At 37.9% G+C, this 26,363-nt stretch overlaps 2 protein-coding genes and 1 pseudogene across 3 annotated transcripts in view; 1 reads left to right on the top strand and 2 right to left on the bottom strand.

Moving 5' to 3' along the window:
• The window catches only part of HAT1 (histone acetyltransferase 1), a 50,818-nt gene extending 33,377 nt beyond the window's left edge, over positions 1-17,441 (top strand). For both annotated transcript variants that reach the window (XM_004319546.4, XM_019923109.3), the window contains exons 9-11: positions 7,150-7,301; positions 10,157-10,273; positions 17,004-17,441. In XM_004319546.4, the coding sequence (XP_004319594.1) occupies positions 7,150-7,301; positions 10,157-10,273; positions 17,004-17,171 (437 nt within the window). In that variant the 3' untranslated portion in view covers positions 17,172-17,441. The remainder of the gene's footprint in view (positions 1-7,149; positions 7,302-10,156; positions 10,274-17,003) is intronic.
• SLC25A12 (solute carrier family 25 member 12) overlaps positions 1-26,363 on the bottom strand; it is a 173,946-nt gene that overhangs the window by 140,416 nt on the left and 7,167 nt on the right. The window lies entirely within an intron of this gene.
• On the bottom strand, positions 1,795-7,154 carry LOC109547911 (28 kDa heat- and acid-stable phosphoprotein pseudogene; annotated as a pseudogene).

The following is a 26,363-nucleotide window of genomic DNA, read 5'->3' as shown; positions in this document are numbered from 1 at the left end:
ACTTGGGAAAAAACTCAAGTTTTGATCCCACGTATCACTATAGGTTTATATCCAAGCAAATTTCATCTTTTAAATGCGTCACTCATCTGTGAAGGATGTCACAGATTAATGGGTGTTACCATTTTAGGTTCATTTTCAGGCTGACACCTTTAGTTAAAGTGCTGGAAGACTGAGTGGTGACTTGGCCCCTTATATTAAGCTGCAAACAAAATATTGTTAGTCTATAATGGCTTATTTAAAGCTAAGTGGAAATTTTTTTGCACAGTTTTTTAATATATGTGAAAATTTCAGATAAGACTGTGGAGTGAGATTTTTTAGATTTTTCTCAACTGTAATTCTTTTACCTTTGATGTGTTTTTTCCTAAAAGTCTGGGGGTATATAAGTTACTTAAGTTACTTAAGCTTTCACTCATAAGAAATTTTATTTTAAACTGATATTAGCAGCACAGTTATTTTTTCTAAACCAGTTCAAGAAGAGGTGGACTTGGAAAAACTGATTTTTTTTTTTTTTTTTTTCCGGTACGCGGGCCTCTCACTGTTGTGGCCTCTCCCGTTGCGGAGCACAGGCTCCGGATGTGCAGGCTCAGCGGCCATGGCTCACGGGCCCAGCCGCTCCGCGGCATGTGGGATGCTCCGAGACCGGGGCACGAACCCGTGTCCCCTGCATCGGCAGGCGGACTCTCAACCACTGCGCCACCAGGGAAGCCCCAGAAAAACTGATATTGAATAAGCATGTGCCTCACTATTAGCACTTAAAAACATTTTTTTAAAGAGATGCTTGCTTAAGAGTTTGTCACTTAGTAGAGATTTAATTAAAGCAGCTTTATTGAGGTATGATATACATAGCATTAAATTCATGCATTTTAAGTGTACAGTTCAGTATTCTTAGTACACTTGCCTAGTTTTACAACCTGTTTTAGAATATTTCTGTCACCGTAAAAAGATTCCCTCCTGTCCATTTGCAGTCAGTCCCCATCCCCAGTCTCTTGTATTGAGGTTTGTGATCCATTTTGAGGTAATTTTTGTGCATTATGTGAGGTAAGTTTCTAAATTAATCTTCTTTACATATGGCCATCCAGTTTTCCCAGCAGTTTGTTAAAAAGGCTATCCTTTCCCTTATTGAATTGCCTTCGTATGTTTGTTGAAAATCAGTTGCCCATAAATGTAAAGATTTATTTCTGGACTCTTTAATGATCTATGTCTATCCTTCTACCAGTACCATACCGTCTTGATTTTTTTTCTTTTTTGAAGAAACAGAGGCTGTTTATTCAGAATGCTGTCTTGATTTTTTATTGTAGCTTTATATATGAGTTTTTTTCGTGTGTGTATGTTTTGCCTTAATGATAATGTCAAGTTTAACCTGTTAAATATGTAAGTTGAATTTGTGGAGCATGTTCAGCCTGGTTGCTGTAGAATAAACAGACGTTTCTTCAAATGATTGATGAGTTAGAAATGGGTACTGGCCCTGGCCAGGTGGGTGGGAATGGAGCAGAGAGGAGAGGCCTCAGTCAGAGGGGCCTGGCCTGGGACGAGCCATGACCCTCAGGGACCCAGAGGCACAGGCTCCTAGAAGATAGTCCCTCTCTGAGTGAGCACCCAGACGACACAGACTAGGGCTGGTTGTCGCAAACTCATCAGCAGCTGACCCTGGTACAGCCACCCTGGAGGTGCAATCTATGTGACCAGTGGAAACTCTTCTTACCCCACCTCTCAGACACACAACGCCCGTCCCAAAAAGGTTCCAGATTCTAAAAGCAACAAAAACATTCAAATGGTTCCAGAAGAAATGGAGTCTTTATTTTTTGTCTCAAAGGTAGCAGCTGTTCCCTCACCGAAGCACAGTCCTCCTTTTCCCCCAAATGATTTTACATGTAAGATAATGAAGAGGAAGCCCCATGCAGTGAGAGGCTCCTAGCTGTGAGGGGCTACTACAGTGGTGCCAGGGTGTAGGGCGGGCAAGACAGGGCAGAGGTCCTGGCAGTGGGACCCAGTTGCCTGGTGTTTCTTCCTACAAGCCGTGCTTACTTGTTCAGGGTGAGCAACTGCATTCATTTCCTGACAGAGTTGCATTATCATTTGTTTTCCTTTCCTCTTTCTTCCTAGCAACCTCCTGCCCCTCTTGCTTTCTGCTCTTTCTGAATGATCGATCACCAGCCAGGCAAGGTGGCCTTGGACTGCTCCGTTTCCCCCGCTAAATACATTTTCATGTAATGCTCTTCTGCTTTTTCTTCTCAATGTCATCATCTTCTCTCCTTGAAAGCTCCTTTGGCCTATCTAGATCTAGTTGCGTGATCTGTCTGATTGTCTGTGCCACCTGGTTGGGGTTCTTGATGTTAATGAGCCCTCCTACACCTTTGCTGGTGGTCAGCTTCATCCTCACTGTCTTCTGAGGCTAGAGATTTCTTCTTTCTGGAGTCACCTGCAGCCCCATCTCTACCTTCTTTCCTTGGTCCTCTTCTTCCCTGGTCGCCTGCTTTTCAGCTTGGAGCTCTTTGTCGGTCTCCTTGGGACTCAAACACTGCCTAGCCCAGCCTTTGTGGTCTCCCTTTTGCCCTCTGGGCATCCTGGCTCCAGTGGCAGCAGAGCCTCGACCTTTATATTAAGTTTTGAAATTGGGAAGTGAAAGTCCTCTGTGTTCTTTTTCAAAATTGTTTTGTTATACAGGATCCCTTATATTTTCATAAACATTTCTATTTGTTTTCTACTTCGTTGATCTCCCCTTTAATTTTCATTATCCTTATTGCTTTGAGTTTAATTTGTTCTTTTTCTAGTGAAGATTAAAACTTAGGTTATTGATTTGATGTCCTCCTTTTCTAATATAGACATTTAAATAATACTTAAATATATATTTATATATAAATACAAGTACTGCTTTTACTGATCACATAAATTTTCATAAATTGTGCTTTCATTTCATTCAGTTCAAAATATCTTCTAATTTCCGTTGTGATTTCATTTTGACCCATGGGTTGTTTGGAAACATGTTGTTTAATTTCCAAATATTGTGGATTCCCATATTTCCTTCTGTTGTTGATATCTAATTTAATTCCATTATTGTCAGAGAACATGCTTTGTATGACTTCAGTTATTTTTCATGTATTGAGTTTTGTTTTATGGCCTACGTAGGGGCCACAGACTTTTTCTTTAAAGGACTAGGTTGTAAATATTTTATGCTTTGCAAGCCACATAAATTCTCTGTTGCACAGTCTTACTGGTTTTTTGTTTTTTTTGTGTTTTTTACAACCATTTAGAAACCAGTCTTAGTTTACATGTCATACAAAAGCAGGCCATGGATGAGATTTGACCACTGCGCCATAGTTTATAGACCCTTTGCCCAACATATAGTCTATCCTGGTGAACGTTGCACATGTACTTAAAAAGAGTGTGTATTCTGCTCTTGTTAGGTGGAATGTTATATAAGTATCAGTTCAAGTTGGTTGATAGAGCTGTTCAAGCTGTTCTATCCATTATTGAGAGGATAGTGTTGACATTTCCAGCTATTTTTGTTGAATTGTCTGTTTCTCCCTTTAATTCTGTTAGCTTTTATTTCATGTATTTTGGGGTTTTCTTATTAGTTGTGTATATGTTTATAATTTTAATGTTGTCTTTATGAGTTAACTTGTGATAAAATGTGCCCTTTTTTCTCCTGTAATCTTTTTGTCTTAAACTATTTTTTCCTAATTTGTGTGGGGGTGGGGTGGGTAATGTCTTAAACTCTATTTTGCCTGATACTAATATGGTCACTCCAGACCTCATATTGTTTGCATGGTATATCTTTTTTCATCCTTGACTTTCAGCCTGTCTTTGAATCTATGATGTTTCTCTTGAAGATAGCATATAGTTGGATCCTTTTTTATTCAGTCTAACAATCTCTGCCTTTTGATAGGAGTGTTTAATATGTTTACACTTAATGTAATTATTGCTATGGTTGAAATTATGCCTGCCACTTTGCTATTTGTTTTCTTTTTTTCCCTTTTATTATTCATTTTTATTGAAGTTTTTTTTTTTTTAGTTATTTGCTTAGTGGTTGCTCTGGGGATTACAATATGCATCTTAATTTATAACAGTCTATTCAGATTAATATTTAATTTCAGTAAAATGAATTGCTCCATCACAGTTATTCTCTCTCCCCTCCTTTGTGCTATTATTGTTACGTAAATTGATATTGCCTCTTTATATCTTGTAAGCCAAACATTGGTTTTATAATTATTTTTTCATGTAATTGTCCTTTAAACCAGTTGAGAGAAAAAAAAATATTTATTCCAGTTTTTATATTTATCTTCATAACTATTGGTGTTCTCAATTTCTTCTTGTGGACTTGAGGTACCATGTTTCTTTAGCCTAAAGAACTTCCTCAGTATTTCTTGAAAGGCAGGTCTGCTAGCAACACATTTCTTCAGTCTGCTTTTCTGGGAATGTCCTTATTTCACTTCCATTTAGAAGGATAATTTTGCTGGATATAGAAATCTTGACTGACAGTATTTTTCTTTCAATACTTTGAATATATCACCCCACTGATTTGTGGCCTCCATGGTTTCTGATGAGTTGTTTCCTCTTGCGGCTTTCAAGATTTTCTGTTTGTCTCTAGCTTTTGACAGTTTGATTATAATGTATTTAGATGTGGATCTCTTTGTGTTTTTCGTAGTTGAAGTTTGTTGAGCTTCCTGGATGTATAGATAAAGGTTTTTCATCAAATTTAGGAAGCATTTGGCCATTATTTCTTCAACTATTCTTTCTGTCTCTTTCTCTCATCTTTCTTTTTGAGACACAGATTACAGTTATGTTGGTACACTTGAATGGTTTTAATTTAGGTTTATGTCAGTCCACTTTACATTTTATAAAGCTGCGGAGTACAAGTGAGGAGGTTATTGTAGTTGCTGAAAAAAACACTGGTGGCATCACATAGGAGAGGAATCAGAATGTCCTTCAGATTTCTGGGTGGCTTGTATAACTCCATGGTGTGACCAGATTAATATGGAAAAGACTGAAGAATGAGATAAAGTAACTAATTACATTACAATCTTATGTTTATTTGGTGATTTTCTTTGTAGATCTGCATTTGTTATTTTGTTTACTGTTGATTTTATTATATGTACATTCCTGATAGATCATAATTTCATAACAAACTGATGCCATGACAGAATTTCACTTTACCACCTTAAAGCCACGGTCATATAATGTTTACCTAATAATTACATGTATATGAAGTGCTGCATAGAAGCATAAAGATGGTATTTAAGTACATATGGATTGAATGAATAAATGACTCAATCATAAAACATTACCCTTAGCTCAGACGCTTTTATAAACAGCTTTATTGAGATATAGTTAACATGTCATACAATCCACTTATTTAAAGTGTACAATTTTTTAAAATTTAATTAATTAATTAATTAATTTGGCTGCGCTGGGTCTTCGTTGCTCTGTGCGGGGTTTCTCTAGTTGTGGCAAGCGTGGGCTACTGTTTGTTGTGGTGCATGGGCTTTTCATTGCGGTGGCTTCTCTTGTTGCAGAGCACAGGCTCTAGGCATGCGGGCTTCAGTAGTTGTGGCTCGCAGGCTCAGTAGTAGTGGCTCATGGGCTCTAGAGTGCAGGCTCAGTAATTGTGGCGCACTGGCTTAGTTGCTCCGTGGCATGTGGGATCTCCCTGGACCAGGGCTCGAACCCGTGTCCCCTGCACTGACAGGCGATTCTTAACCACTGTGCCACCAGGGAAGTCCCAAAAGTTATAAATTTTGATATAGTCCTATTTATCTACTTTTTCTTTAGTTGCTTGTGCTTTTGGTTTGTTGTCTAAGAAACCATTGCCTAACCAAAAGTCATGAAGATTTACTCCTATGTTTTCCTCTTTGTAGTTTTACCTCTTACACTTAGGTCTATGATCCGTTTTGAGTTAATTTTTGTGTATTGTGTGAGGAAAAGGGATCCAACCAACTTCATTCTTTTTGCTGTGGAGATCCAGTTGTCCAAGTGCCATTTGTTAAAAGACTATTCTTTCTCTCATTGAATTGTCTAGGCACCCTTCTCAAAAATTAATGGGTCATAAATGTATGGGTTTATTTTAAACTCTCAACTCAGTTCCACTGATCTACATGTCCATCCTATGTCAGTACCACACTGTCTTCATTACTGTAGCTTTGTAGTAAGTTTTGAAATCAGGAAATCTGAATCCTCTAACTTTTGTTCTTTTTCAAGGTTGTTTTGGCTATTCTGAGTTCCTTGCATCTCCATATCAGTTTTAAGATGAGCTTGTTAATTTCTGCAACAAAAAAAGCCAGCTGGGATTTTGATAGGGATTGCATTGAATAATTTGTAGAGTATTGATATTGTAACAAAACTGTCTTGTGAACTATGAACTAGCTCAGACGTTAACATTCTTTGTTTCAAGTCTTCTACAGATCAGAAAATGAGGGCTCAGAGAAGTGAGGTAATTTGCCTAAAGTCCTACATCTGTGAATGATAGAACTGGGACTCAAACACATGTTCTCTGGCTGCAGTATTTTTTCTACCTATCATGTTTTGATATTTTCCTTGTCCACTACTTAGTCTAATGTAGCTAACATAGACAAACATAAAGGAACATCTATGCTATCCAGATGCAATGAAGAAAGAATCAAAATCATATTTTCATTTTATTCTCTAAATAAAAAAGATTTGTTTTGTAAAAGGAAGAATTTTTTTAACTGGGTGAAAGAAGCCTAGCAGACTATAAAGGTTATTAAAGTAAAGGAGTTATAAATTGAGCTTTGGAACCCTTAGGTATCAGAAAATACTTGCTTTTGGAGTTGATTATGCAAACTTGAATCTCTTGTTTATACAGCTGCTTTAACTGAAAATAAAACTAAGGTACATATATATGATAACAAACCAGTCAAAAAGTTTACATTTGAAAAGGAGTAGCTCTAATTTCACAAATAATATGTATGTATTTGCAAAAGGATTGCATCTATAATTTTATTTGACAAAGATAATAGTGCTTGCTGTTGTTTGATTTATAAGGAATAATCCTTTCACGTTGTAACTTTTGTATATATGTATAATTCTTTTAAGAATATTTGCCTTTTCTAAGCTTAGCATGTATATTGAGGTTGCAAATGATGAAGAAATTATGTTAGGTAAGGGAAATGTTATCCTGCTTTATTTCTTTAGCGGAAGATCCATCCAAAAGCTATGTGAAATTAAGAGACTTTGTGCTTGTGAAGCTTTGTCAAGATTTGCCCTGTTTTTCCCGGGAAAAGTTAATGCAAGGATTCAGTGAAGATATGGCAATAGAGGCTCAACAGAAGTTCAAAATAAATAAGGTACTTTTAGTCTGTAGGAGGAAAACATTCAAACTTTGAAAAAAAAATTTTTTAAGTACATATGTAATTTAAACATTGCAAATACATTAAGAATACAGGCCCTGAAGCCAAATTGCCTGGGGTCAAATTTGGCTTCACCACTTGCTCTTAGGGCAATTTAGTTTACCTCCTTGTGCTTCAATTTTCTCATTAATAGAATGGAAAGATAATTGATTTCATGGCTATATTAAGTGTAACAAGGAGAACAAAGATGGATAGATAGTAGGATCTTATTTTTGCTTTTTAAGAAAATGTTTATCTAAACTGGTAAAGTAGTTAATGCCCCTGGAGACTGTATTGGTGGGGAGGAGGGTTGGAATAAAACACTTAACTTTCACTTTTTATACTTCTATGTATGTTTGTTTGAATTTTAAAGTAGTAAATATCTTAAGTACAGAAAAAATAATATGGGAGTTCAGAGGAATTTGTTATATTTATGTAAGCAAGAAATCAGAGTATTTCATAGAAGGGATGCATTTGATCTAAGCCTTGAAGAATGGGTAGGTTTTGGATTATAAACGTATGAGGGATGAAGAGTATTCCAGTAATAAGGAGTAGCAATTAGTGGTGGTGGTGGTATGAATTGGGAGATTGGGATTGACATATATACACTAATATGTACAAAATAGATAACTAATAAGAACCTGCTGTGTAAAAAAATAAACAAAATTAAAAAAAAAAAGGACTAGCACTTGATACTATTGACCTCCCCTCCCTTGGCTTCTAAGGTACTACAGTTCCTGGTTTTCCAGTTAACCACTGTGCTCATCTTTTTTTGAGATACTGTCTACTAGCTTCTACTGCTCCCTAAATATAATTCTTCCCCAGAGTTTTTTATCCAGTCCTCATTTCTTCTCATTCTACTTAATTCTACCTGGAAGAGCTCATCTAAATCTTCAATCCAAATTTTCCTCCTGAGCTCCAAAACTGTATACCAAAAGTTTACTAGTCACTGACCTTCAACAAGAAACTTAATTTAAATTGAAACTTTCCATCTTCTCCTGCATAAAAACACTTTAATGGCTTCCTGGCTTTAAGATAAAATGTGATTTTAGAAATAATTTATATTTCCAGACTGTATTAAACCTTTATTAATGAGAATTTATTTAATAGCTCAGCCTTTAAAAGAAAGAGAATATGAGCACATTATTGGGATTAAAACTCCTTAGTATGGCACACAGATCCCATCATAATTTGGCCCCTGCCTACCTTGCTAGCCTCAGCTTCCTACCGCTTTCCCACACGCTCTGGCTTTGCTGAACTTCTTGTTATTTCCCAACTATGCTACAACTTTCCTCCTTTTATGTCCCTGTATATAAGCTGCTCCCTTTGCCCTTATACTCCCCTTCTCCTGTTCCTCCATCTTTGCTTGGCCAGGTAGTACTCATTTTTTCAGGCTCAGTTCAAGTGTTTCTTCCAGAAAGTTCAATGTTATCTTCTCAACTTCTATATACCTGACCTCTTCCCCACTCCCAATAAATAGGTAAGTGAAATGACAGAAATAGGAGAACTGTAGGCCTACTCCTTTGGCTTCAGTGTTACCCAAACTTCCTGATTCTTCTCATATTTCTTTGACTGTTTTTCTCTGTTTTTTGTCTGCTCCTTAACTGTCACTATACTACAGGGTTCTGACCTCTCCCCTGTCTTCACTGTGTATGTTTTCCTTGGGTGATCTTAACCATTAACTAGTCTTATGGTTTAAACTCTTGCCCTGTATACTGATATTGCTTAAATCCTTACCCTTAGACTAGAATTTTCTTCAGATTTATATGTTCTGCTGCCTCCTAAATCTCTCCTACTCTGAAAACTGTTATTCCATACCCTCCTCCACAGCCAGTCTTAACTCTTCTATATTTCTAGAATCCTTGGTCCCTTAGTATTCTTATTTGTGCTATCTCAGTTCATGCCCTTGTCTTTTTTTTTTTTTTTTTTTTGGCTGTATTGGGTCTTCATTGCTGCATGTGGGCTTCTCTCTAGTTGACGGGCTTCTCATTGCGGTGGCTTCTCTTGTTGCAGAGCACGGGCTCTAGATACGCGGGCTTCAGTAGTTGTGGCTCGCGAGCTCTAGAGCGCAGGCTCAGTAGTTGTGGCGCACAGGCTTAGTTGCTCCGCGGCGTGTGGGATCTTCCCGGACCAGGGCTCGAACCCGTGTCCCCTGCATTGGCAGGCGGATTCTCAACCACTGCGCCACCTCATCATTTTTTGCCTGATTTAATAACTGAGCTTCCTAATTGGTCTCCCTCCCCTTCTTTTGCTACCATTTTTATGTAGCTGAGAAAATGCTTTATTTAAAACTCAAACCTGTTACCAACTAGATAAAACCCAGCTCTTTAACCCAGTATGTAAGGCTCAGTGCTCTTGCTCCACCCTCACTCTGCTGCTACTCCTCGCGTTTTTTTTTGTTTGTGCTCGAGCAGTGTCAAACTGCTTCTGCATGTGTGTGCATGCGACATGCACACACACATAGTGCCCCCGCCTCTTTCAAGTATAGCATGCTCCCGTTCCTTTAAGATTCACTCAGATTTTATTCCCCCAGGAATCCTCTTCTAACATTTCCCCCATTCCCAGGCTGTGCTACCATAATATCCTATGCATATTTCTATCATTAAATTAACCATACCTTAGTCATTTGTGTTACCCACTAGACTGCTAGCTCCTTGAGGACAGAGATTATATATCTTTTATTGCTTTTTGTCTGGCACCTAGCACAATTTCTGGCCTATGACAGATATTCAATATATGCTGTGTTCTTTTGGGAAAGTGTTACTATTTTGTAATTTGAAATGTTCATATTTTTCTTTTGTTTGGTTTATTAGCAACATGCCAGACGGGTTTATGAAATTCTTCGACTACTGGTAACTGACATGAGTGATGCTGAACAATACAGAAGCTATAGACTGGATATTAAAAGAAGACTAATTAGCCCATATAAGGTAGGACTTTCAAGAGTCTTAAACATTATATTCTTGTCACTGTTTAAAATAAAGAAGAAAATCTAGCAAATGCCAATGTATGGGAGAGTCCAAATCGTTTTGCTAAATTAACTTTTACACAAGTGAAAATATTCTTCCAGTTAGTTATAAGAATTCTCCCTGTCATAATTTTCCAATGTAAGCTATAAATCTGTTTCCATTCACTTAAAAATTAATCCCAAGGATAGTCTACTCATGATTATTTTTTTCTTTCATTTGTATGCATCTTTTTAAAACCTGAATGCCCAGAATCTTCCCTAACAAAGTTATCTTGTTAGTTTTTTCTAATTGTCTTCCCATTTGTCATATATATTCTGTTTACCTTTGCTCCTTTCTTCCTAAATATGGCCTTGATTGCCATTTGTAACCTCTATATTTGACCATAGCTGAAATTGCAACTTAGTGTTGTTTACCTCTTTTTTTGTTATTGTTGTTGTTGTTGTTATTCTTGCTCCATTCCCCCCGCTTTTTTTCATCTCCTTTATTTTCCTCTAGCTCAAAAATCTCCCCTCCTAGATCAGGTCTGGCCTCATCATCATTTGGCCGTTATTAAGGTAGATATTGTCCACGCCAGCTTGTGTGGAGGAGGATTTGCTGTGATTCTTGTAGCTGGGCAGTAATCTGATTGGAGAGAATATTCATTTATTTATTCAACAACTAATTATTGAGCACCTGACATGTGGTTGCTGCATTTGAATACACTATACCTAGAGACTTATACAGCACAGTAGCTGAGAACATAAATGACAAATTCGAATCTGTCTTAAGATTGAAAGAGAAAGTCAATTAATAATGAGTACTTAATGTATCAAGTACACATAGTTCTGATTTTTCTTTTTTTTAAATATTTATTTATTTTATTTGGCTGTGCTGGGTCTTAGTTGCGGCATGTGGGATCTAGTTCCCTGACCAGGGATCGAACCCAGGCCCCCTGCATTTGGAGCGCAGAGTCTTAGCCATGGGACCACCAGGGAAGTCCCTGATTTTTCTAAATTAATCCAAGTTTTATTTATCATAGATTCTGCTTTATAGAGCCAGTCTTTTGAATGTTGATGGTATATAGGTCGTACTACTCGTTGAATCCCAGCTCTTTTCCTTTATCACATCTTGTTTGCAGTGCAACTGTATTTCCTAATTTGTTATTGTAATTCTAAACATATCACATTCTGAATATAAAAATAATTATTTGCCTATGACTATAAATCCTTGTATCTCGAATTCATATATATTTTTTTCTTCATAGTGCCATTTTATTAAGCAATTTAATGGATTGATTTTCTATCTTATGAACTACCATCTGCATATAACAGGTTGTAATAAATTATAATGGTCTCTGTTCCCAAAAATTGTCTGAAGTAACATTTTATTCTTTATCAATCCTTATGTTTATCAATTCAGAAACATCAGAAAATTGGTAGAAATGGTACTTTCCAAAGATTTTGATCTTTAATATTAATTTGTTAGCTAGAAAATTTCTTTATGATGAAATTAGGCATGTAGAACAATATAATTAGGTGTTATGACAACATTTAAGAGTATTAAAACTGTTTTAGTAAAGTAAAATAATTGAATTATGCATCTCAGATACTTGTGATATTTTATATAGGCAGATGTAGCAAATGAGAGAGAATGAATTCTAAGTATATATAGTAGTCATGAAGTTATGCCAAACAATGGGAATTTCTGTAGTTCATAAAAGCAAGTATTGTCTACTCTTAAAGAATGATGATTTTTTTTATATTAAGTATCCTCACCTGTCTAGCAAGTTCACCTTATCTAAAAGACAACCAAAGACTGGTTATTAAACTCTGTAAATTCTTAACAGCCAAAAGGGGTATTACCATCCTTGCACTAAAGCTCATACACAAATTATAAATTCTTCAGATACTTGCTCAAACCCTAGTTATAGTATGCACATTTTAATGAGTTTAGTTATCCAGTATTCTTTCTCATTGAGAAAACCAAGAAATCTTGAGGGTCCTCTCCCCTACTTTGGGTTGATAGCCACAATGTGGTTGAAAACTTACCACAAACTTAGTAAAAGCCTAGAAATAGTTGAATGCCCTATAGGCATGGGAGGAGTTATAAGATTTCTTTGTTGAATGTACGCAAGTGATTTTCTCCAATTTGTCATTCCAAGTTGATACTCATATACTTCGTTGTGCTATCACAGCATTCTCAAATGCAAAATTATATTTAAGAATAAAGTAAAATTGCTTAATACTGAGTGTGGCTTCAAATTTTTTTAGGTCTTAAAATGTATGCCAAATGGGGAAAGTTTGGAGTTTAGAATTTCCATTTTTACTTCACATTTTATGAAAAGAAATTATAATTTAGATTGTCATAAGTTATTACTGAGGTATGAAATTATTTACTGATAGCAAAGTCCACCAGTTCTGTGCTGCCTTTATTTGAGGGCTCAAGTTTCTGTATCAGCTTAATCACACTGTCCCACTAAGAAATTTTTTGGGTAGCTATTAGAAGTAGTTGTACCTTACTTTAAAAGTTGTAAACACTGATAATTCATTTGTATCAGTGCCAAGAAGGGATAAAAATAACCTGTATTAACTAGAATCATTTTTTAAAAGCACAAAAAGAAACTCTATTAGTACAGAAGTAATTTTCAGGTGTTCAAAAAATAAATTTGAACAATTTGGCTAAAAAAAGAAAAGTTGGTACAGCTGCTTGATTTTTAGCATTAAAGTTTTTATAGTGTTTCATGGGCATTTTTTTTTTTTTTTTTTTTTTGCGGTATGCGGGCCTCTCACTGTTGTGGCCTCTCCCGTTGCGGAGCACAGGCTCCCGATGCGCAGGCCCAGCGGCCACGGCTCACGGGCCCAGCCGCTCCGCGGCATGTGGGATCCTCCCGGACCGGGGCATGAACCCGTGTCCCCTGCATCGGCAGGCGGACTCTCAACCACTGCGGCACCAGGGAAGCCCTAAAGATAATATTTTGAGAAGTCTTAGGACTCGTCAATGCCTCCACACCATTACTATTTTTAAATTCTTACAAAAGAACCTTATCTCTTTAGTTCACAAAAGAGACTAGTTCAGCAGACAGAAATTAAGGAACCCTTAGAAGTGGTGGCATTTTTGAGATTATATTTGTAAACCCTCTTGGAACCTGTGAAAGCTAGGTAAGAAGGAAGAATTGTTTTCTGGACCTTTAACACATTACATGTGTTAAAGCCAAATGTTAACATAAATAAATTGACACTAATACCATCTTTAATTTGTCTGCATTAATTAAAATTAGCAACAGCCCTAATCTATGAAGGAATTAACTTTTTATTTTTGGAGGGTGAGAATTATTCTGAGCCTACAGGAGGTCTATTTCAATCTTAAGGAGTTCTGTCTTTCAGTATTTAATTTGTACTCCCAATGTATGTCACTTTGCTGGATAGAGGTGTTCCCCAAATCAGTTCTTTTGTTTTTTGTTTTTTGTTTTTTTTTTTTTGCGGTACGCGGGCCTCTCACTGTTGTGGCCTCTCCCGTTGCGGAGCACAGGCTCCAGACGCGCAGGCTCAGCGGCCATGGCTCACGGGCCCAGCCGCTCCGCGGCATGTGGGATCCTCCCGGACCGGGGCACGAACCTGCGTCCCCTGCATTGGCAGGCGACTCTCAACCACTGAGCCACCAGGGAAGCCCCAAATCAGTTTTTTGTTTTTTGGGGGTTTTTTTGGCTGTGTTGGGTCTTCGTTGCTGCGCGTGGTCTTTCTCTAGTTGTGGCGAGCAGGGGCTACTCGTCATTGTGGTGTGTGGGCTTCTCATTGCAGTGGCTTCTCTTGTCTCTTGTTATGGAGCACAAGCTCTAGGCGCGTGGGCTTCAGTAGTTGCAGCATGTCGGCTCAGTAGTTGTGGTACACAGGCCCTAGAGCGCAGGCTCAGTAGTTGTGGTGCACGGGTTTAGTTGCTCCGCGGCATGTGGGATCCTCCGGGACCAGGGATCAAACCCGCATCTCCTGCATTGTCAGGCGGACTCCTAACCACTGCGCCACCAGAAAAGTCCCAGTTTATTTTTTTTAATTGTTTTTTAAACACATTATTTAAAAGATTAATTTGTAATATTTCATACATATACAAAGTGTTGTGTATATATAGTTTCAGGAATATTAAAGTTATTTTAATATTCCTGAACAGTAAACAAGTTATTTTAAAAATTGAACCACAGTTTACATGCTCATGAGGAGCTTCTATATAATAGTTTCACATTTTTCCATAAAGCTAGTACATGTAGTTTTTATTCCAAGGTACTTAGAACTCTTAAATTTAATTCAGAGATGTACTGCCATGCCCATAAAAATTATAATGGAGATTAATTGTGACATCCATCTGAAAAAAACTGACAATGAAGAAATTGAAGGTGGCAAGGAAGGGGGAGATAAATTGGGGAAGTAAGCACTCGTAGAGATTTAAAAACAAGATAATTTAAAACAGTATGTTACTGGCACATGATTCATTCTATAGGTTATTTGGAACAGAATTGATAGTCAAGAAATATTTAAGAATTAATATGATGGTTCTGTTGTATATAAGAATTTAATATGATTGGAGGCATATTCAAGCAGTATGGTTAGATTATTTCATAAATGTTATAACTGGTTAGCAGTTTAGAAAAATAGCTTTTATTCCTACCACATACCACAATAATTTTTGGATGCATAACCCTTTAGTTCTTGAGCTGTTTCCTTAACTTAGATGTTCTCATATAGGGCAGTTGCGCCTCTTGGCAGAAAAAATAACTTCTACAGCAGAAACAAAGCATTTATCATCCACATGATTGAAGAGTAAGAAATATACTGTCTTTCCAGGCCTTGGGAGCAATAAATTTGAATTTTCATCACTTCTCTAGAATATTCAAAGTGTGGTTAGAAGATCAGCAGCATTGGGAATTCCCTGGTGATCCAGTGGTTAAGACTCTGCGCTTCCACTGCAGGGGGTACCGGTTCGATCCCTGGTTGGGGAACTAAGATCCCCCAAGCCGTGCTGGGGGGGAGGGGGAGGGGGGGAGATCAGCAACATTAACATAACCTGGGAACTTGTTAGAACTGTAGAATCTCACCCCACCCCAGACCTGCTGAATCAGAATCTGCATTTTAACAAGGTTCCCAGGTGATCTTTGTGCACATTTAAGTTTGAGAAGCACTGTGTATGTCTATATTCCAGAATTATTAGGGTTTCCTTTAAGGAGACATTTATTAGTTTTTAGGATGGATTTAAGATACCATTTTTAGGGTTTTGTGGGGTTTTTTTTTTAATGTCTTTGGAAGTCAGTTAGATATAGGGACTCAGAATACAGACTTCCAATCAGATCATTAAGAGCTGAATCCTGGCTTCTCAGCTTGCTACCTCCATAAGTTATTTAACTCCTGCACCTTTTTTTTCTTTATCAATTGAAGAAAATTATAGTGCCTGTCTTATAGAGTTGTTAGGATTACATGAGTTAATATATGTGATTCCTGTTCTCTATGTAGAGTTATCTCTTCGTTATATGCTTTAATAAAAGAGGATTGATATAATCTAGAACAGTTTATCCAAAATGTATGAAGGTTTCATATATTACAGTGTTTTATATAATGCAGTGTTGCCACCCACCCAGGAATCTTGGAGTCCTTCTTCATTCTTCTTTCCCCACATCACCCAGTGTTTTCTTCCCTAAATCTGTTCTGTTCCTTCCATCTCTGCTGCTACTGACTTGGTCTAGACTTTCATCATCTCTTACTTGAAGCGCTGCAGGAGCTGCTGACCTGGCCCCCCAGTCCTGTCCTCAGCATTACTAACAGTATTGTTCTGATACAGTGTCCTGTTTAAAAGTTGTTACCCGCCCCTCAGTGTGGTGCAAACTCCTCAGCATGGTGGTTTCCTTCTCAGTAAAATGGAGAGGGTTTAATAAGATAATGTATGTCTGGACAGTAGAGACTCAGTAAATGCTAGTTAATATTGTTTTTTAAAATGTGACAGGGCTTCCCTGGTGGTGCAGTGGTTGAGGGTCCGCCTGCCAATGCAGGGGACACGGGTTCGTGCCCCAGTCCGGGAAGATCCCACATGCCGCAGAGTGGCTGGGCCTGTGAGCCATGGCCGCTGAGCCTGCACGTCCGGAGCCTGTGCTCCACAACGGGAGAGGCCACAACAGTGAGAGGCCTGCATACCGCCAAAAAAAAAAAAAACAGTGACAGTTTTGGGCTCATCTTTCTGAAACTCTTCCAACAATTTATGTTGAAATTAACATGTGGTCCATAAATACATCTCTGGGTAAGGGAACTCATAAATGAGCCTAGTGGCAGAAGCCAGTTTGGAATGAAAATTAATGTAATTAATGATTAAATAGTGAGATGAAATAATAGCACTTAATCTCAGTTGTCTTTCTTCAGTTAATATATTTTTTTTTTTAAAGAAGTATTTGAGTGTCTGTACTGGCCAGTTCTTTATTATGCTTTGGAGAGGGGGCTGTTAGTCACATATCTATATTTACCATTAACTGACACAAATTACACATCTTCTGGAACCTTCCTTTTAGAGAGTTTATAATTCATGGTTAACATTATGTTTAGGCTTCCTTAAGAAAAAATGTATGGGACAAATTTGGGCATATTCCTTCTACTATTATTTTTAACATTGGAGACTTATATTTCTTTATATTAGAATTTTATTAGCTTTCTTAGTCTAACCAATAATTGTGTTTGTTGCTTAGAAAAAACAGAGAGATCTTGCTAAAATGAGAAAATGTCTCAGACCAGAAGAACTGACAAACCAGATGAACCAAATAGAAATAAGCATGCAACATGAACAGCTGGAAGAAAGCTTTCAGGAACTTGTGGAAGATTATCGACGTGTTATTGAACGCCTTGCTCAAGAGTAGAGGTTATACTTCTCTGTACAGGAAGTTTGAAAATTTCTGTACATGTGTTGTGAAAAATCAGATGATGACTTTAATTTTAAAATCTTGTAACATTTTACTTACATTAAAAGTTATCTTTAGTTAAATATTTTCTTTTGGAGAGATTGTATATTTTAAAATACTGTTTAGAGTCTATGAGCATATATTACATTAAAAAAGATACAGCTTCTAAAATACCACTGCACTTGCTTCCCTTCTTAAACAGTGTAATAAATGCTTAGTTGTGATATGTTAATGTGTACTGATATGATTCTTAAATACTTATGATAAACTTCTTCAGTCCTGTTAAAAAACGTTAGGTTTTAAGCTTTTACTATAATTCCTCCCACACTTTGCTTCTAAGATTTTACATCTGGCACCTTTAAAACACATTTCTTTAAGGTCTTCCTAGTGCTCTTGGTCTTACTATGTGATTTTTCTAAGTAGAAAACGTTCCTAGTGTAGAGTTGTTTTAAATAAACTATTAACCACTTGTTGGGAGTAGGGCGGGTAATAGAAGGGAAACTAAATACAGCCTAAAACCTAAATGTTTGGCATCAAATATTAATTGAAGATAATTTGGAAGTTACCATAAACATTTTATAAATAACAATATAAGATAGAAATCAGTTCATAAATCCAGTTTACACACCATTGTTGAAATATATCTTGTGTAAAATGAGGTATATATCTCTCGTGATTTGATAATAAGGTTACCAAGATGTTGAAGTCCAACAAGGAAAAAAACAAAGTAATGATAAATTGCTTAATATAGTCTTTATTTTATTGAAGTAGAGCTAAATAAGTTGCTTGATACAGTCATTAAAAGTTAAAACTTGGGCTTCCCTGGTGGCGCAGTAGTTGAGAGTCCGCCTGCCGATGCAGGGGACACGGGTTCATGCCCCGGTCCGGGAGGATCCCACGTGACGCGGAGCAGCTGGGCCCGTGAGCCATGGCCGCTGAGCCTGCGCGTCCGGAGCCTGTGCTCCACAACGGGAGAGGCCGCAACAGTAAGAGGCCCGCGTACCGCAAAAAAAAAAAAAAAAAAAGTAAAAACTTGATTTTTTAATGTGTGCCAGTAAGCCACGTATTGTATAACATCAAAAATGAGATGTAAGTTGAACTTTACTTTTAAAATCTGATGTGTTCAATGCTCAAGGCAAAATCCCAACTTGGACAAGCACTGTCTTATCCTTGGATCAGCCTTCCATCAGTACAATCTGTCAAACAGAAGGACAGTGACTAGTACCCTCTGGACACAAAATAGCTGTGGCCATCAGCATACCAATGGCACTAAACCATCCCCTTAAAATGAGAGTGTTGCAAACGTTTCAGGCAATCTCATCTCAGAAGCTTACATATAGATTAAATTTGTTGATTTCTGAAAGAGTATATACATGTACATAACTTGTACAGATTGAATGAACCAGTTCAGAGTCCTTCTGAAACTATATGAAAACAGTTTGTTTTCCATCTAAATTAGCAGATTTTAAATTTTTTTATTGAAAAGTCACAATTGATACCTAAAAAAGAGCTCGGAGGAAGAAAATCAGTACAATCTATATAAATTATCTTTCAACATCCTTTTTTATAAAGAAACCAGAAAAAGCCGGTGTGATACCAATTTCTCTACCTTGTTTTTAAACAGTGTTCTATGTTCTCGTTTAGCATTAATCTTTCGGACTTGAAAGGCTGTACCTTCATTTTGAGTTAGAAGAGTACGTCTGTTAGATCTGCACCTTGTGTGGGCTAATTAAATACCAGGATAGATGTACAGGACCGTGTGTGAAACCTAACACAGCCACCTTCTAGGTCTTAGCAGTCACTTTTCACCCTGTGGTAGTAGCCTTCCTCCGCTTTATCACCCACATACACATTGACTGTATTTACTTTCTGCCTTTACCTTTTTCCCTTCCCCCGTCCACCACTCTTATTTTTTTCCCCTATCTTCTCCAAGTTGCATTTTCTCTACGTGTAATATGTTTCCTTTCTAAGCATCAGTGTTTTTCATCTGTAAAATGAAGTTGTACTAGAATTATCTCAAGGCTTCCTCCCTGTTCTAAGATCTGTGCTTAATCCTTTTTACATCTTTTCTCATCACTCTTCAGCTTTTCTACTCAGATGTCGGTGTAGGTGTAGTATATGTCTAAAAGTATTTTTATAAATCACACAAAATTCAGTTTATACGTTAGTTTATGTGTGAGAGGAGAAAAAAACAAACCCACTATATGTCCCTGACTCCAAATTGCAGGGGCCTCAGCTTGCTGTACCAGAGTCTTGTCTATTCTGAAGATTTATCTGATCTGTTTTCTTGCCTACTAAAGGAAAGCTCACAGCAGAGCCTCCAGTGCCATATCAGAGAATTATTAGAATCACAGACCTCAGAGGTCAAGTGATTTACTTCCTGAAATTCATTCTTACGTTCTTTTTAGTAGAATTGAAAAGCCAGTTCGAGAATATTAAATACTGATTAAATAATAAGGTACCCATAGTTCTTCCTTCTAAATGAAATTATATATTATCTCTATTTACATTGAACATAGTAGCATTTTGTTTTTAACAAACATTTCTAGTGTTCAAAATGGTTCTTATAGACGTACAATATTTCACGTTGATGTGCCCATATTAAACCATTTGCCTAGGTTTTTTTCTTTTATTATTACAACATTCAAATGAATTAGTGTCTTCGTGTATATATATTTTTGTATCTGTTAAGTATTCCTCAAGATAAATTCCTGGGAAATGCAGTTACTGAGTCAAAAGGTAGGAATATCTCTATGGCTCAGTTATATAAACATGCCGTATTTTCCAGAATGCTTTGTAAATTACTAACATATTAATGTGTATACTGGTTTTAACAGAATTCCCGTGGTATGGGATGTTGATTTTGTTGTTGCCTCAATAGGTATAAAATCTCACATTTATATTCCTTTTGCTTAATGGGAAGGCTGAATATTTTTCCACGATTTTGTGAAATTTTTTCCCTGATAGGAATTGTCCATTTGATTTTTTTCTCTTAGAATTATTTATTCAATCTCCCAAACAGAATCTGTCACTCCCTCTCTTTCCTACTTCTTATTGCACTCCTGTAGTGACTTGGAAGCCGTAGACAAAACACTCTTACATTTATTTATTAAGCTCCTCTGAAATACCTTAGCATATCAACAAAATATTTCAAAATGTTATAAGGTATATTTTAAAACAAAGGAATTTCATAAGTTGATTTAGCTTGGACACAATTGCATTTATTAATCCAACCTTTCCGTTTGATTTTTTAAATTTGTCTTTTAGGATCTACACTCTCATTTTATAGATGGACAATAGATCCAGAGGTTCACTTGCTTAAGGTCACACTGTGAATCAGTGGCAAAGCCAGGACTATATACCCTAGGCTCCTGGCTTCCACTCCTCCATCTCATCTTCCATCAAGTAGGCCAGCCAAGTCTTAAGCATGCCAGGAGGGGCTTTTCTTTCATCACCGTCTGGGAAATACCTCACCTGCATGTTTGCCCTAGTCACTAGACAAATACCCCAACTGCCCTCTTGTTTTTATAACCTACAGGAAGAAGTATTAGGAAAAGGGATGTTTATTTGTAATGACAAATTATTGGTGCCTCATTTGAAGTATGGCTTGAAGTTCCTCGTTTCCTCTCAACATTTTCAATTTTTCAACATCTACAACTTTTCTGTGTTTCCATATGCCTTTACATCTTTATTGTAATACATATTTCATTCTCCTTGTATTATGCATTGCAGTGGTGTTACACAGTGCATTAACTCATTGACTTAGGCAGAGCTGTCTATGTATATAAAAAGTAGTATGCATGTAGTACAAAAATGCAAAAGGGCATACTGTGAAAAGTTCCTTGCCCCAGTCCTCTAGAAACAACCGCTATTTCTGAGATCTTGCATATCTTTCAGAGATATATGTATAAATGAGCATATATATCTTCTATGTATCATATATACATATGGTAACCTCCTAGAGATATTGTTCTCTAACTTGCTTTTTAAACTTAATGATATCTTGGTTTTGGGGGGTTTTGTTTTTTCTTTTTTTTTTGGCTGTGCCATACGGCTTGGGGGATCTTAGTTCCCTGACCAGGGATTGAACCTGGGCCCCCTGCAGTGGGGGGCTCAAGAGTTCTAACCACTAGACCACCAAGGAATTCCTTAAACTTAATGATATCTTGGAGATAGAGCTATGGCTGCATGGTATCCATTGTATGGATATACCATAAGTTACCAGTCCCCTATTATTTAGGTTGTGTCAGTATCTTCCGTTACACACAGTGCTGCAATGCATGCATGTTCTTGTACATGTGCTGTGCATACATGTGCAAGTATATTTACAGATTAAAGTCTAGAAATCATGGACTTTAGTTTGACCTACTTTTTTTTTTTTTTTTTTGCGGTACGCGGGCCTCTCACTGTTGTGGCCTCTCCCGTTGCGGAGCACAGGCTCTGGACGCTCAGGCTCAGCGGCCATGGCTCACGGGCCCAGCCGCTCCGCAGCATGTGGGGTCCTCCCGGACCGGGGCACGAACCCGTGTCCCCTGCATCAGCAGGCGGACTCCCAACCACTGCGCCACCAGGGAAGCCCTGACCTCATTCTTAAAGTGACCGTACTACTGTTCACAACAGTTAAAATTATTAACACCAACTAAGGTTACAGAAGTATAATACTGTATCAATCTGGAATCAGCTATGCAAACGAGCATATTGGACTTCTCCAACCTATACTTCTTTCCTATACTACTAGAAATATGATGTACCTTAAAGGCACGATGATAACGCTTACGCATATGCACATGACTTTCTTTTTGTTTATTCCTTTAGTCTTGCTTTAGCTCTTCTCAAACAAACCTTATCATCCAGAAGAATTGCTCTACAGCAGGGTTTCTCAACCTCAGCACTATTGGCATTTTGGGCCAGATCACTCTTTGTTTTGCCAGGGTGACCTGTATATTGGCTGGTTAATAGCACCCCTGGCTTCTATGCACTAGGTGCCAGCAGTACTATCCCCACCTCCAGCTGTAACAACCAAACATGTCTCCAGACATTGCCACATGTCCTCCGGGGGGCAAAATCACCCTTGGTTAAGAACCACTGCTATGTGGGATTGGATATTCACCCACATTAAGCACTGACTTTTTTATTATGTAACATGGACATAGTACAAAATTCAAAATGAATAAGAGTATTTGATAAGAAGTAAACTGCCCTCCCTTCCACGCAGTCACCTAAGTCACTTCTCCAGAGGCAGTTACTTTTCCCAGTTTCTCTTTTGTCCCTTAGAGTTAATTATCAGTTTCAGAAAGCCATCATTTTTTGTTTTAACACAAATGGTGATATACTACATGCAGTACTTGGAATCTTTTCCAGTTAAATTTAACTCATATCTTTATTAGTGCATATCAGAACACTTCAATTCTAAACACCTTGATTCTAAACAGCTGTTGGATATTTATTCCATAGTTTGGTTTCAATGCGTTTAACCCAATCCTATATTGATGGATACTTAAGGCAGTTTCCTATCTTCTGCTCTTACAAGCAGTGCTGCAGTGAATGTTCTTGTGTACATCTCATTCTGTACATGTGGTGGGGGTATGTATGCAAGATAGTGATGGAATCGCTGAGTGAAAAGGCATGAACATTTTTGGGGGCTTCCCTAGTGGCGCAGTGGTTAAGAATCCGCTTGCCAATGCATGGGACACGGGTTTGAGCCCTGGTCCGGGAAGATCCCACATGCCACAGAGCAACTAAGCCCGTGCGCCACAACTGCTGAGCCTGCGCTCTAGAGCTTGCATGCCGCAACTACTGAAGCCCACGTGCTGCAACTACTGGAGCTCATGCTCCGCAACAAAAGAAGCCACCACAATGAGAAGCCCGTGCACTGCAAGGAAGAGTAGCCCCTGCTCACCGCAACTAGAGAAAGCCCATGCACAGAAACGAAGACCCAATGTAGCCAAAAATAAATAAATAAAATTTTTAAAAGGCATGGACATTTTACATTTTGGTACGTTTTGCACACATTTGAGACAATACAGAAATTTGAATATGGACTCTATATTAGATGATATGGAATTCTGTTTATTTTCATCGTTGTGATAATGGTACTGTGATTGTGTAGGAGAATGTCTTTATTCCTAGAAGTCACATGCTAAACTATTTAGGAACAGAGTCATGACATCTGCAACTGACATTCAAATGGTCCAGGAAAAAAGTATGTTTGTGTAAATGGCATACACATACATACATAGACATATGTACATAAACAGAAATGAAGCAAATATGACAAAAGTTTTAAATTAGTGAATCTAGGTGGGAGGGATATACAGGTGTTCACTATGTGATTCTTTCAACCTTTATGCTTTTATGTTTTCAAAATAAGACTTGGGAAAGATATTGCATATATGAAATAAAAACAATACTATGAAAAAGGAACAATCAGTGTATAAGAAAGAGTTCTTAGAAATTTTAAATGATTATTATAATTCAAGCAGCAGAAACTTGGGGTATAAAGTTGAAGAAATTCCCTAGAACATCAAAAAAGAGAAAATATGAGGGAAAAGAGAAATCAATGTGGGAAATCTGATAGCTGGCTTATTTTCAGAGAGGAAAAGCAAACAGAAGGACATTATCAAAGAAAGGGAGGACAATTCCTCAGAGTTGAAGACATGAGTCTTCAAATTAGAAGAGTTCACTGAAGGTTGAGCAGTATTAAATCATCACTAGCATTTATAGAGCCCTTACTATCTGCTAAGCACTTGGAACAGTCATCTCAGATCGCACAACAACCTTCAGAGGCACACATGGTATCCTCTTCGAGTGAGGTCGAGGGAGATTATTTCGCCCAACGTCACACAGCTAGTAGGTGGCAGAGATAGGATTTTAGTCCAGGCAGTATAATTCACTTGAGTTTTTTGTTTTGTTTTGTTTTTTTTGCGGTACGCGGGCCTCTCACTGTTATGGCCTCTCCCATTGCGGAGCACAGGCTCTGGACGCGCAGGCTCAGCGGCCGTGGCTCACGGGCTCAGCCGCTCCGCGGCATGTGGGATCTTCCCGGACCGTGGCACGAACCCGTGTCCCCTGCATCGGCAGGCGGACTCTCAAGCACTGCACCACCAGGGAAGCCCTTCACTTGCGTTTTTAACCACTATAACACTTACCTAAAAGGATCCACATGTAGACTACATTATTAAATTTCAAAACACTGAGCATAAAATAAAAGTGCTAAAAGCTTTCAGAGTGGGAAACTTGGGAGAGGAAGGGGAATTTAAACACCCCAGACTCCTTATCAGCCATACTTCATGCTAAAAGACAATGGAACAATGACTTCGGAGTTCTGATGGAAAATGATTTTGAATCAAGAATCCTACACCCAAGTGTGAGAGAAAAGAAAGGTGGTTTTGGAAATCTATGAAATCAGAAAACTTACTTCACACACTTTCTGATGAAGTTACTAGTTGATCTATTTCAACGGCATGAAGGTGAAATCAGAGCACGTAAGATGTGGAGTACAGGAAATAGTAAAACTATTCTGATTCCAATAAAAAAAATCTGAGGATGGCAACTGAATAACATGTCTACAAAAGTAATTGGTCCAAATTAGAATAGGAAATTACGAAAAAAGTGTAAAGAAAGTCAGAGTCTAAATATAATCAACTATAATTGGCATGGCTTTGAGCAGTGACTAGAAACGAAACAGTTCAGATTGGTTGAGTTTGGTCAAACTGGGAGACAGTAGGATGGGAGACTATTGCTTTTCGTTGTAAACCTTGTTATAATTGCATGTTTTTTAAAACCAAATATGTGTTACCTTGATATAAAATTTTGTTTAAATATTGTTCAGCAACTGAAGCTCCATATAATTGTCAAATAAAATACAACTGTAAACTAAGGAAATTTTAAAAACAAGTTTATCTGAAGCAGGTAAGTGGCACCTTTAAACAGTGAGATTGTGCTCAGCCTGACTTCCACAAAGCAGAATTTGCCAAAAGAAAAGAGAGTAAAGAGCTTTCTTTAAAAAAAAAAAAAAAGTGGCTGTACTCAGTTCTTTTCTTTGGAAACTGATTCTCCAGGGAACCATAGTTTACCATATACTTTATTTGGCTACCAAAAGCAAACTGTTCCCATCTTTGACACACTGGCCCTATGAATCAACAGACACTAAATGTAAAACCAATGCTTTGAAATTTTTCGTGTCATAATTTGGGGGGCTTTTCATTAACCCTGTGGAGAAATATAATGCAGTAAAAGTGTAATGCGGTCTCATGAACAACTGAAGAGCTGTTGCGTGTAAAATGCTACAAGAAATGCCTCATAAATGTCTTATAAAACAAAAAATTTTAAGACCTCCAGTGTTACAATGTACACAGGCTGGAAAAGGGGCGAATCTTCTCTCCTACGACCTTTCCGGGCCTCACTAGCTTTACCTTAAAATTGGAAGGGGTAGAGTTCTAGTTGGATTAGGTGATCTTTAAAGCCCTTTCCAGTTCTTCAACTGTATTCTCCCTCTTCCAACTCCATAAAAGACCAGTTGGAAAACGTGCTTTGGTTAGACTTTCAGTTCACCTGGACAGTTCTTTAGATCTTTAATGAATAATACTGGCAGGTGAATCTGTGCAGAAGTCTTGGGCTGTGCAGTGTGTTTGCCTAGCTCTCTGAATCCCCTTTGTGAAGACTGTGGGACCACCACAGTGAGGCTTGTTTGCTCTCTGCTCCTGGAGCAGCTGCCGCCTTTCTTCCTTTATCCTTTCTCCAGCAAAGGAAAACGTGGTGATGTTTGTGTGTGCCTCAGATGAGGAGAATGCTCTCCAGACAGGTTATTCTCTGGGTTAAAGTGGATGGGGGGAGCACAGAGGAGCTCAGCTCAATGGGAAGAGAGGTCGAGGCAGCATCTGCCCCCTTGTTTGTTTCAACAGCTTCCGTCTTGAATACACAATCTGTTGAGTGAGTTAAGAAATGCAATTTAAGCAGTAGTGCATTTCTGCTTAGTTTGTCAGCCAGTTTGGGGAGTGGAGGTGGAGAGTGGGAGAGGGAAAAGGGACACAGACTAGTTTTCTTTTTCTATTATTAAATCCCTTGTTATTTCATAATGTCCACTTTGGAGGTTCTTACTGCAGTGTAGTCTGCATAACTGTTCACTGACCAAGGAGTACTGTTTCATAC

The sequence above is a fragment of the Tursiops truncatus genome, chromosome 7 (assembly GCF_011762595.2).
Source record: "Tursiops truncatus isolate mTurTru1 chromosome 7, mTurTru1.mat.Y, whole genome shotgun sequence".
In the NCBI taxonomy this organism is placed as follows: domain Eukaryota; kingdom Metazoa; phylum Chordata; class Mammalia; order Artiodactyla; family Delphinidae; genus Tursiops; species Tursiops truncatus.
Note: the sequence above shows the minus strand (reverse complement) of the source record. Positions and strands in the feature narration are given on the sequence as shown.